This window comes from Vanessa cardui, chromosome 6, assembly GCF_905220365.1.
Source record: "Vanessa cardui chromosome 6, ilVanCard2.1, whole genome shotgun sequence".
Lineage (NCBI taxonomy): Eukaryota > Metazoa > Arthropoda > Insecta > Lepidoptera > Nymphalidae > Vanessa > Vanessa cardui.
In genome coordinates, this window is record NC_061128.1 from 14,210,519 (window position 1) to 14,224,781 (window position 14,263).

Sequence of the window (14,263 nt, forward strand, 5' to 3'; positions counted from 1 at the left end):
AGTTGTATGTCGTAAGCTCATAAAGAATTACATTGATTTATTGATTTGTAAATGAATAAATACAAATCGGTACAGATTATACACTAAATTTTTGTTACTGAGTTTTTGTTTGTATATCTTAACTTGTAGATATTTATCTCAATAATGATTTTCAATGAAGTTTCTAGTAAATGAATTGAGCATGTCTAAAATTTCAGGTATTTATGATAGAGCGTTATTTAAAAAGTATAATCTGATCCGTGAAGCGTTTCCTCCAGTAAATACCGGTATAGGTTCCACTGGCATTTATCGACGTGATCTAATTTCTCGTTAGACATTCTTAGGCGCCACCTTCGCATGATATCGCTCTAATCTCCGCCATTCCGAGCGTAATGGCGCGAGCGAGCTTCACGCCATTTTGAAGCTGAACCTTCATGTTACAAGCTAAGATATCATACATCTCACACAACCAATTATTTTCTCATACACCAAAACCAAAACAAACAATTAACTTTAAACTGTCGAGAGAAATAGCTGAAATATTCTGTAACATTTTGGACATTTTATTTAAAAACAACAACAACAATATCCTATAAATTTCCCACTGCTGGGCTAAGGCCTCTTCTCCCTTTTTGGAGAAGATTTGGATCATATTACATCACGCTGTTCCAATGCAAGTTGGTGGAATACACAACTGGCAGAATTTCTATGAAATTAGACACATGCCCAAGACAAATTAAGCACATGAATATTCAGTGATACTTGCCTGGGTTTGAACTCGTAATCATCGGTTAAAAGCTACGCGTTACAATCACTGGGCCATCTCGTCATGTTATTAAAATGGTTCGTTAAATAAATAATAAGTTGAAATTGTATTTATAGAATGTTATATCAACACTATTCTCAGCTAAGTATTGTTAGTAGAGACCGGCCTTCATGACAGCGCTTGAGAATAGCATTCAGGCGGCGGACGTCCGCAACGCTCCGCTCCGCGAACTGTCGCACCGCACAATACGCCACGACGTTTTGTTTTATTTAATTGAAAATTTTCGTTATATCGCGCCCCATTGTTATGCTAAATAAACGTCCATCAAACGTTATAGATAAGACGTTTTTGTTTTCATAGCGCGCATGTAAAGATTATTTGTAATTTCCGTCATGCTACAGCTTTGTGTTAGTTAACGGTCGGAATAGGGTGAGTTCCTGCTTGAAGTCCATTCGTGTTGTTAAAAATTTATTGAATATTTGACTTTATATTAGAACTTAAACATTTATCTCAATGAACTGAATATACATACTTAAAGGCCCAATTCGAGTTAGTAACAGGGCATGCACACATGAAATTTTGTATTGTTCACAAATGAAAAAAATAAATATAAACATTCTAATTTTAAAATTGATTTCGAACTCCTTTAACGACATTCCAAAATCGATCTTATTTTAAATAAGTCATCACGTCACAACAATTTACGTATTACCTTTATCGTAGCGAACCAAAAAGTATTTATATTTTTTTTCCATATTATGCAATTGCAATATTCTCATATGTGTTTTAATTGTTCTCCCATTCGCTATATCTTTTGTTTTGTACATGCAGAGCCATCGAATGCTTATCAGGCGACGACACGCGGTCCAAGCGGATTTGACACGGAGATGCACACCTATTATGTGAACTCTGATGTACACTTACGTAGACCGTTCGACTACGATAGCATCTTGTTGGGTAGTCCTTGTTATTTCCTAAATAAAACAATCATTGCTATTTTTATGGATAACTGGATGGAAGAGGCATATATTCGTCCTTAAAATTAGATAAAAAAACATTGTTGTTATTATTATAACTAAGGACTATAACGATAATAAATGATAAGTACTGTAAAAGCAACTTCGTACCTAACCGGTGTCCCAAAACGTCTGGCATTATTTTATATGCGATATACACATCAATATTTTGTTGGATTCCAGTCAAACAAATAAATAGCTAACACTAACTGTAAGTTGGAATCAACGGACATAAAATGGACAATTGTTTCTGTATGTCTTAAACATTTTTTTACAAACATATTTTTTTCATTCATATCAGGTTTAAGAAACGATTTAACTGTATAATAAAAATAAAATTTGATGTCATATTAAATCAAATAAGGAATATATATATATATATATATATATATATATATGTGTGTTAGAAAATTCATGATATTGACTTGAAGCATCCTAAAACAGTTAATCTTAGATATAAAAAAAATCGTAAAATTTTTGTTTCATGATATATTGTACCTAGTTTTGATACACTTATTTTTTATTTAAAGTTCACAAAGACTTTTCTTTATTTTCATTCAATGTCCAGGGAATGGCGTGCTTGTGACCGCTTGACGTTGATAATTTGTTTGGTGACAGGACAGTTGCCTCCGTGTTTGTATAATAAGTTCTTACACGAACTCACAAATTCCCAGTGGCGAACGGCCGTAGTTTCGTCCTAGCTTGAATTATGAACAAAGTTGTTCAAGATTGAAAACTGTAACTTTCAACAATGCCAACTTACTTTCGACTGGCTAGGTAATAAGAACCGTTTTTCTTCATCCTTTGGGGATATATCTACAACGGTTGGTTTTTTTTTTCAATTTTAGTTCTAGAGTTCTTTCGAGTTGAAATTCAACGAGGTTTAAGTAATATGCGTTTCCGTTGAATACTGAATTTCAATTGTGTTAAAAGTTCATTCAAATATATGAGTTTGTTAACGATTTGTTTTTGTCAATGAGGATGAAAATAATGTAATAATTTTCAAATAAAAAAAATATACACAAGTATTATTTTGTAAGAAATATTTATAAAGGAAAAAAATTATAATTAAAAAATAAATGAATAGTAATAAATATATTACGCATTATTATCTGTTCCGAAGTATTCGATTGAATAAACGGAAGTAAATTGAAAGTGAATATACATAGTAAGTATTTAAGTGAAAGTGGTACTCCACTCGGCTTAAGTTTTGGGCTTGAAAACATAACAGATTTTGAATATATTATTGTCCTATTGTACCCATTGTAGCTGAGACTGGCCGTGACAATAATGAAATAACTATAAAAAAAAAAATAACGATAAAACTAATAAAAAATAATAATAAATCATATATAGTCTATTACAAACATAAGAGGACAAAAGTCAAATATACTCGTACAATGTTTGATATGGAATCGACACGATATCTTTGGTCTAGAGCTTGGATAATCTATGATGTTCACTATGCTTTCGCTACAAATGACACTTGAAATGTTGACAAGGCTGTTATCGGAACTTTAGAAGTGAAAATAAAGTCAATACAGGTAAGTATTTAGTGTTGCATTATAAATAGCGATATATTAATAGTAGTGTTCAATATATCTGAGCTATTAGCACTTCGCATGCAATAAGTAGAACAGTTTGTTTACTTTTATCTTTTATATATCTTTCATTAGAATGTGGCTATATGTAACTAAATATACATGTGTATTTATACATTTGGGAGAAGTAAAATATTAATTAATAAATGACAATCTTATAATTAATATTACAAAAAATTACAAGATCACGTGTTGATGTCATTATATCAAGATAAGAAAGGAGTAATTCAAATTATGCAAATTAATTCATTGACAGTTCCCACCCCAAGTAGGTAAATATAAACTCCCTAGTAACTACTGTGTTCTAAAATTAAAAAGTGTTATTGATAACTTTCACAAGTCTACTTCCAGGAATGCTTTCCACAAATAAATTGTTAATATATTTAAGTACATAAATAGATACATTTATTAGTACATAGCTGTTTCAATGTACAATATATAAGATATTAAGTTTCGTATTTCTTCCAAGGTAATAAACCATTTCTTTATAGCAGTGTGAAAAGTGGCACTATTTTGTAATTATTTTAACGTGAAAAGCTCAAATTGAAATGAATTTCTTCTCGTTTTCAAGTAGGTAAGTTGAGGCGACTACTTACGGCGCGTTGAGAGCTATAAATTCAGAATGTAGCGTACCTACGGTTTTATACTGTGAATTGGTGAAACCGAATAGTAATACGTCTAGAAGCTAGCTTATGAGGTACCTGATTCTGAGATTTTAGTTTTGGCTTATAAAAGTTTTAAGGAACTTTAGCATACTGGTAGGTGACTAATAACACCTAATGGTATCCATCAACACTTTTTATAGACATCGCTACTTTAAAAAATATAAAATATTTCTCATATAAGTTTTGTCGAGGTAAAAAAAGGTTCGGCATCTTAAGATCTATTTTCGTGTGCTCAGTATGAGCGATAATCTGCTTTACCGATTGAGAATGACATATTGCGTCGCAATGATTTGATGTTTAGATTCAAAAGGTACTAAGATTTAAATACTTGGTAAAGGAATGAATTTGAAAACTGACGAAGGTTTTCTTACTCGTTCTTTACATTTAAAACCTTGGGTAGATAAGATATTGTGGCTATACTTACTTACTTTGATTCATTTACCTTTAACTTTCAACATAACAATACTAATAAATGTTGTTTGACTGTGTAATAATAGGGATGCACAAATTTCTACCATCGACGAAGAAGACCGAATACGTGATCAAAGAACGTTAAGCCGTTCATCTTTGAGGAGAGCTCTTATTGACAGCTTCAATGTTCACTCTTTTATAATTGTCACCCTACGATTCATCGGATAATTTGTTCAGACTTGGTTTGTGCTCGACAGTGGTCGGTATAGTTAAACTTCGGTCAGGAAACATGATATGTATCATATAAAAAAATTAAGACGTTTTAAAAAAATAAGATTCTTATAACATGTCGATCAATACATATTATAAAAGAGGCGTGAACAAAAAAGTATGCTATAAAAAATATATGAAACATTCTAGCTAATTCGTTCTTGAAGTTAATTATTTATTTTTTTGTTTTCAGGTAATGGAAGGACTTTTTATAGACAAGGTTCGTGGGCAATTTTATTACTAAAATATTTTATACTTTGTTATTTACTTTTCATTATAATTTAAATCTCGGTTAATTCTATAATCATTTTAGTGGTACTAGATAAATATAAAAGTAATCTTAGTAAATATACAGAATTAAAGATGTCTTGATCTACACGATCATAATTTTTTAAACGATTTAATGTGATAGAGCTCCGCATTCTTCCATACTAAACCGCCATCCATAATTCATTGCGTGCCTAATATGAACCTCAATCTATTATCTCTAAACGATTTCGCACTGAATGAATATTCATTTAAGAGTAATACCACCGAAAATGGCATTAGAGGAGAAAAAATACTGCGTTGGATCCAGGATCGACGGAAGCTCATTTAAATTTTTGATGGTGGGGGAAAACGCGGTTCTCGTTTGAACGCCGTAATTTTAAGGTCAATAATTTTAATTGTCTTGTCTAGTCTATTAACATAATACTCTTAAAATATGGATGCCTTAATAGTGTCTGTCTATAAAATAGTACTGCTTTTCTATTTAAAATAATAAGTACTGATCTGCTTTGTCTATTTCCTATGCGTTGGACATATATTCGATTGCAATGAAACTTAGCGGTAAAGTTTTCAAGTAAAGTTAAGTGACGTTGCCAAAATCAGAATATGAAGGATATCATAATTTTTGGCCACGACACGTGTAATATAATCGCGATTCGTTCTTTTCGTCGAATCTTGGTTCTTTGTGTGTGTGTTTTTTTAGTTAAGTTTGTTACGAATTGCTAATATTAAAAATATCTGGGAATACAAAACAAGTATCATTCGTCTCATGCGATGTTCGAACAAGACAGGGACATCCAGTCGTCAGTACACGTCGAGGGCTGGAAGACGAACGACCGCGTACTGCACAAAAAGGGCTTTTTCTATGTCATTAGTGGGTTAGACGGTTACGACTAAAAGTTTGCGAACAGAAGGATGTATACACTCTTGTTAACGATGTAGTACAAGCTTAGAAAGTTGTTCTCTACAAGACAGTTACATAAAATGATACATATGATGACAATTATATCAGTCATAAGAATACGTTTCTTAAAAATGGAAATGTTTTTTTGGACTATATCATGATTGATGATCTTATCAATCTTTATATTGGTAGGTCATCTTGACCGGTTAATTTGTCTACATATGTTGTGTCCGTGACATATCTAATGGTAGGTGTAAGTCTTCAGTAGATCAAAAGTAAAAGCAACATTTTAGAGCGCCTGAATTGAACAATAACTGTTTTTTAAAATAAGTTTGTAAAGAAGTAATTCATGCTCAATTTAGAATATTTAGAAATAATAGTTGTACCTTACCTTAAAGGACAAATAATATTGGTTACCAAGGTTGAAAAGATGATTAATATTTCTTACAGGCCAATGTCTAAGGCTGGCGGTGACAACTTATTATGATGTGGCCTATTTGTCTGCCGACCTATTTGCTTGATTTTTAGTGATTTAAATTGACGTCATATGCATCAAGCATATATTGGTGTTAACATTAATATTTTCGTGATCGTTAAACCACAATTATTTTATTTTGCGAACTTTAAAATATTTGGAACACGTAACGTTTTAAAATATTGAGCAACTGGGACGGGTCGAGTGTATAACCTTGGTTTTATTTCGTATTCGATTTGTATCGTTAAAAGTATTACTGCTCGGAAATTTTAATCAGTGATGATGTACACACTGTGATTTATTAACTCAATACGATCGCTTAATATTTAGTCAATAGTATTTACTGTTTTCTGTATTTCTAACATGAACTTTGCTGATTGATAAACAATTAATATAGCAGAATATAATAGCGAGGAATGTTAAGACGTGTATCCGTTATGTGGCTCGATAAGTGTTTCTTATGAATACAGAGATATGAGAGTGAGAAAAAATCTGCAATACAACAAATAGGAATTTATAAAAATACATATATATATTTTTTCCATTTTTTATGTCTTGATTCTTATAAAATGCCTCTGTTCGATGTGGCTTCATTTAAGTTTGTTTTAAGTTTTTCTTAGTCAAGGATCTGTTTACCATTTAGCAATAAAAAATATATCGTCAGATTAATATTTTAGATTAAGAATTAAATATAAAGTGAGGCTGCTAGTTAAAGGTCACCTAGCCGTTTAAACAGATTGGAACATATTCTAGTACGCTGTTCCAAAGCTGGATATGGAGATGGATGATTAAATGAAATTTCTCCAAATAAATTTAGGGATCAAGAATAAGTAAAGTCACTTGTCAGGCACTTCCTAATCTTTTATGGGCCGCTTATGATGTATGGACCCTTCCTGTGACCTTCGACGAAGGCACGACTCCGACTCGAAAATTATTTTCAAGGGTCGCCCCCACTTTACGCATCGTTTACTGTTCTTCAATTATGTGATTTTCCTTAAGTGGTCAGTCCCTTTTTTCTTTCGAAAGCATTGACACGGTTCGACCCGAATTATTTGAGGCCTTAAAGTGAATGAATAAATGTAGAAAACTTATTGAAAAACTTGAAAAACTGTTATTTCTTATTCCTTAATTCAAGATGCTTATACTTGTGGAAATTTAAGGATCAGTGGATTTTAATCAAAGATCGCGAATACAAATTCGACCGAACACTGGCGAGATTTATTTATTCAGAAATATTTCACAGGAACATCTGTCACTCGTACAAATCGTATTATGGTAGAGTTTTTGATTAGGCTTTAATCCAGTGTAATCATAGTTTCCAAGTTGTTAGTATTTTTGGTAAAATGAGTGGTAATTTTTAAGTTTCTTACGAATCCAAGATAACCTATATATATAGGTAGTAGATAGTGATTACGTATGCTGTAAACAAAGAACCCGTCTTAAGAGTCTAGGAGGCTGTTCCCCAACGTAAACGTTTACTGGTTATTACTTTACGTTTTATTAGCATTATAATGGCATGTTCAAACATAATAAAGTAGGAGGTATTTGTTTACGACATACTCGTGCGTGTTAACTTTAGACGTCACAATGTAAGTTTGGATTAAAAATTCAATATAGAGGTGACAACTCGAGTTATACTTTAATGATATTAGCTGTCGCCAACGATTTTGCTCGAGTTTTAGGGATCGGTTGTTAAGTATTAGTCATAAAAAATTGCATATGTATTTCTTTATGGAGATCAAGCTTCCTAAGCTTTGGTATAACCTAATAACACCATATTTGGTTCAGTGATTTAGTTGAAGAGCTACAGAATACACAGTCAGACATACACATGGACCACACACATAGTAAAGAAAAACTGATAATTTTAGAAGTTTGTAATGTGATGTCGTAAATAAACAAATTTGTTAGTAAATTTAGTATCAGTATCGCACCCGTGCGAAGCAGTTGCAGTTCGCTAGTATTAAATATATAAATAGTAAAATAACAAATGGCACTGTATGTGTGAGTTCATACACCATCTATGTTTTCATGCGAACTAGGTCTCAACAATTGATTCACCCACTTGCAAGTACTCAAACGAATCGTATCTCCAGCGCAGTCAATTGAGAGCAATGAATTTGACCTCCGTGCGTCAGTGGGGATGCGCAGATGCTGTGCCGTTATGACTATTTAAGGCAACGTAGGATTTATACTTGTATTAAATATGTATTATTTGTTTTAGTTGAAAGTTGTTGTAAACAATTATCTATGATAATATTACAAACAGACAAAATTTGTAACCTTTTGAACGAATGATCCAATTTTAGAATTCTACATAAATCTGGTAAAAAATTTCTTAATTAATAAATTGCACTCATACGATTTCATGGTAGGTTACTTGTTAGTACCAACAAAAGGTACAAATAAGTAGGTATAATAAATAACGCGACTTATACCTACTATAAGATTACATAGATGACAAAACCAAGCTTTGTCAGACCAGAAAGTAAGGATCGGCTGATGACGTGATACTTTTTTACTTATTACTCTGTAGAATCTGAATTCAGAACCGGCGGTAGTTTTACATTTAACTTATTTTGTAAAATGACGACTCCAATATGTAGGAGCTGATTCAAACAAATTATATTTTGAAGTTGAACACAATGTAAGTAGAAAAATATAATTATGATAATTTAGACACAATGGTTGTCAGTTCGCCGCGTAAAGAATGAATGAAATTATGTACCTACTTGTCATGTCAATGACTTACGACGGTGACCATCAAATGGTCAAGTTTAATGTCAATGGTGAGTTATTTTATGTATTATTTGACTTATTTATTTACCGACTAAAATCAATATACCTAGGTCGATTTTTATATGATTATTTTAATGGGTTCTTGATTTTTCTTTTTGTATGAATTACACTTAAGGCTAGAGACACTTATTATTAGAGAATTATTCATATAAATGACCTTGTAGATATTTCATGCTTGGAATGTTTTTTTATTTCTTTTATGAAAATGAATTTGTAACCAGATTTTAAATTGCCATCAAATTGCGTCTCAAATTACACATGTTCTATTACACTATATTATATTATATTCTAGTACGTACCAGCACATGTGTTCCCCTCCTCTTTTAAACGGTGCCTTCAAAGCATGGCGAAGGCGACTAGTGCAGCTCATTCTTAATGGTCATCTTCGCGTTTATACTCCACTGCCACTTACCATCAGGTCGAGTGGAGTCATATGCCTATCTAACGTACAAAAAAATTAACTTGTGTCACTAATCACTAGATCTAAAATATTATAATTTTATTGTCTGATTACACTAGTTCACGTAACATTTGAAGAGAAAGAACAATACAAAGTTATTTGAAGGTATACAGTAATGCCGACAAATAACTAAAAAATGGGTGGTAAACAAATCCTATATCATGCTTATGATGAGGTTCTACTGAATACCTCACTAAATATGTCAACACGATTCGTTTATCGGCTTAAACGTTTTATAAATGTTGTGGTCTTGTAATTTGTTATTCATGAACTAACTAATGCTTGGCATACATCATGTAAATTGCAAGAGTCCGGTCCTGTGTCCATTGATAGAACTATGTCAAAACAACAAAAACTACACAATAACAACAGTCTGTACATTTCCCACAGCTGGGGTTCAGCCTCCTTTCCATTGAGGATATGGTTTGGTACATATTTCACCACGCTGTTCCAATGCGGGTTGTTGGAATACACATGTGGCAGAATTTATATGAAATTAGACACACGCAGGTTTTCTTCACGATGTTTTCGTTTACCACGGAGCACGAGATGAATTTATAAACACTAATTAAGCACATGTATATTCAGTGGTGCTTGTCTGGGCTTGAACCCGCGATCGGTTAAGCTGCACGCGTTCTAACCACTGGGCCTCTGCTCTACAAAAAAACAACACAGTTTCATCTAAATTGAATGAACGATGCGTGAACGCATAGAATACAAGAGGAACGAGTATCAATTTAAAACGCATTGTTCGTCTCGATTGATCTTTGTACGATTGTTATTGACACTCGCGAGTGACACTCCTTGGGACTCCTTGGGACTGGACGAAGCAAATCCGAGTGGACTTTGAGCTTCACTATCCTGGCATTTCCTCATCGGAAAGTTCAATTGATTTTATTACTTAGTAAAATGTCTTAACGGCTTGAATCAGGCAGTTTGACACAGTATCAACGTTTACTACATGGTTTGTAGTCTGTATGAAAATTGTTTACAAGTAATTTTATACCGTTGTACATTGTATATATGAACAGTGAGTAAAGAGCCCGCCTTATTGCTAGTTTATAATGATTAAATGATGTAGTATGTCATTGAATATTATTTGTGAGTAGCATGCGGGCGTTTTATTTGCTTCTCTTAAAATTGAATGAAGCAATGTATCGAAAAGTTTAATATCAAAAGATTCACACACACATATACTCAGGCATATTACTCTTAAGTTTAGTGTAACATATTTGTTTTGTAATAAAATATTGTATATGCATTTAATTTTTGTAATGAAAGAGCACGCCATCCCAACACCAAGTACTAGTCCTTACTAGTAACTTACTAGGTTTTCATTCCTATCTTGTTATAGATTAAGTAAGTGGTGCTGCTTAATAGCTGTTTGAGATTAGGCGAATCAAAAAATTTACTTCTTTGTAACCTATTTCTGTATAGGGGATTTAAAACAATTTAGTAAATCGATAAAATACCAAATGCTATTTGTGTATTTGTATCGGCTTCTATTTTATTTACGGCATCGAATTCTTCAAAAGATATCCGAGTTATGTTTTAAGTCTTATGTTTTTGTTTTAGAACTTTTGCATTTTATTAATCTTACCTAGATATAGTTATTCTTAATATATGTGCTGTAGTCCGTAAATGGACTAGACTAGGGACTCTTGTCGGAAGAGAGAATATTAGGGGAGTTGTTCCGCGAAGCAATTTCAATGTCAGTGACTACAAAATTGTTAGTGTCATTTGACTCATTTATCAACACGTTTCCTTGAATAGCATAGCATGACAATTGGTGCAATTTATAATAAAACAATATCACTACTCCGGCCGCGTCTGTCTGTCTGTATGTTCGATATAAACTACAAAACTATTGAAAGGATTTTCATGCGGTTTTCACTAATAGACAGTGATTCATGATGAAGATTTTTTGTGTAAATAAGTTGAAATACAATGATGGAAAAAATCAAGCCGCCATGGAGTTTTCGTTTCAATAATAAAGACTCATCAATATATATATATACATATATGTATGTATTAAAAAAAAAGAAAACAAAATTATGTAAAGAAAGGTAAAAATATAAAATATCTTTAATTCCGTGCGAAGCAGGGATGGAGAACTAGTAAATATATAAAACTCAGTGATACTTGTATTAGAATCCACGACCGTTGGTAATATATTATTACCACTGAATCACTTTGGTTCATCTCAAATATAAATTCAATTATTACCACGAGCATAAAAGTCTCGACCTTAGATTTAGGGCGTCATTCACAATAATCCCTCGGGTGCGTATACACATGATGACACATCTGATTTTGGTGAACGTCACAATAGAAAAAGTTAAGGGCATTAATATTTATAACACGTAACCTTAATACCATACAATTATACAAATAATATTAATAGGTAATTTTTATATAATTCTCTTAAAATTTAATAACTTATTGGATTGTAAAAGTGCCTTCAAATATTTTTTTTAAGCTTCACACGTGCTTAAATATGCAACAGCACATTTTTAACTTTCCAGCGTCAATGTTTGGTTAACTTAGTCAGCGAGAAAATTTAAGTTCGCTGCCTAAGCGCATAATGTCAAAAGTATAACACATATTATCAACAATTTTCCCAATCTTAAAATATATGGTATTGGTATGGTATTGGCAAAAGCGATAATAATGTTTTTATTTTAAAAATTGAAAACAATAAATAAATGTGACCTCGGAACGTCATGTCAAAATTTTTACCGAAATAAATAATATTAATTTTAAGCGTTTCCAATTTAGATCAGTGCTTCGATTATTAAAAAAAAAAAATTGAAATATTCGTCCAAAAATACAAAATATTCTTTTTTCAAGTTCACATTTGACAACTAGTACAGTCTATAATTATATAATGAATTAAGTATATGTTTAGATTGTTCAAATTTTTGTATGAGGCAGTTTATATAGTGCGAGTCAGATGTATATTTGTTGTAATTAATAAGAAAATCTTTAAATAATTTAATAGCAGTGTTATTCTGAATTGATGTAATTTCTAAATTAAATTGCATAATTGATGGCAAGCGGGGCTTGATTCCTTAAATAAACAATGTCAGGACTAATCCGGGGAAGTTGGTAAAGTTTGATTACGGGTCGCTCTGTCGGTCCGTGGTCTATGCCGATTCACCACAATGACTGGTCGTGACGTTTCGATTTGTACGATAACTTAAACAGTCATTTCGGAAGATTAAAGATAAATAAATAAATAAATATGAGACAACATCACATACATTACTCCGATCCCAATGTAAGTAGCTGAAGCACTTGTGTTATGGAAATCAAGTAACGACGGTACCACAAACACCCAGACCCAAGACAACATAGAAAACTACTGCTACTACATCGACTCGGTCAGGAATCGAACCCGGGACCACAGAGTGGCGTACCCGTGAAAACCGGTGTACACACCACTCGACCATGGGGGTCGTCATTCTTAATATATATATATAATATGCGTACAATAAATCGGTGTTTTGTTTATTTAGATAAAGCAATTCGAATTATTTTTACCGAGTATTGTGGCGCATTTTTTTTATAAAACCTTTTTTCATGATATAAATATTCGGTTTATAAAAAATAAAAATACAAAGCATTTTTTTCAGTATAAATGTTAGGTTATATACCTGTATATTTAATACGGATCGTATGTCAAAATTTATCTCATGCAAATTATGTAGCGGCATGCGAAATTATTTATTAAAAATCAAAATAGAAAATGGTTTTGCAGAACCCGTTCTTCGCCGACGACGTAAATCGCTTTAATCAATTTTGTATGAGGCTATCTTCATGATTACCTCGAGACCTTTCTCTCGTAAATCAATTTTTAATAAAAATTAATATTTATACTCAGATGTATAACTTGTTGTATTATTAGAATCGATTAAGTTTATTATAATATATGACAATAAATTACATATTAATGGCATTAATTTTAAATTAATATTGTATTAACATTTATTGAAAATTAATTCTGTTAGGATTCAGTGTAATAATATCAATAATATTCCAAAATGCACCTTCATATTTAAACTAGAAGACGCCCGCGGCTTCGCGTTTTATGGTGTTGTTGTTGTCATGTGTTAGGCAAAAAGTGTAGCCTATGTCCTTTCTTATAGCTCAAGTTTGCTTCATACAAAATTTCATCACTTTAAGTTCAGTCATGAAGGCACAAACAGGCAGAGAGACAGAGTTACTTTCATATTTTTTTTATAGGTATAGTATAGATTATATACTTGTATAATGCTATAAAAAGTAAATACTTTCTTTCGTCAGAATTTCGTTTTGATTCTTTGTTTAAATAAAAGCTAAAAGCACTCACAGAATTAAACCGTATTAGAAAGAATGTTTCGAGCGCGTGGACCAATAAGTGTTAACCGGAGAACGATTCCTTAAACCATTGTTGCTCGACCGACCACTCTAGCCGTCACGCGCGGTGAATCACAAGTGGCACGGCTACGGATTCTCTTAGAAATTTCATGGGGCATCTGTATTCATATTCAAGAGTACTTCTGACGCTTTACGAAGATATGTTATGATATCAAAAACAAAATATACTTTATTCGAGTAGGCTTTTAAAGAGCCGAGATGGCTCAGTGGTTAGAACTTGTGCATCTTAAC

General features: G+C 32.3%; 1 protein-coding gene across 6 annotated transcripts in view; it reads left to right on the plus strand.

Moving 5' to 3' along the window:
* The window catches only part of LOC124530653 (polypyrimidine tract-binding protein 1), a 506,488-nt gene that overhangs the window by 56,497 nt on the left and 435,728 nt on the right, over positions 1–14,263 (plus strand). For 5 of the 6 annotated variants that reach the window (XM_047104894.1, XM_047104897.1, XM_047104895.1 and 2 more), the window contains exon 2: positions 4,902–4,928. The exons of the other annotated variant lie outside the window; for it this stretch is intronic. In XM_047104894.1, coding sequence (XP_046960850.1) covers positions 4,905–4,928 — 24 coding nt within the window. In that variant the 5' untranslated portion in view covers positions 4,902–4,904. The remainder of the gene's footprint in view (positions 1–4,901; positions 4,929–14,263) is intronic. 6 annotated transcript variants of the gene reach the window in all.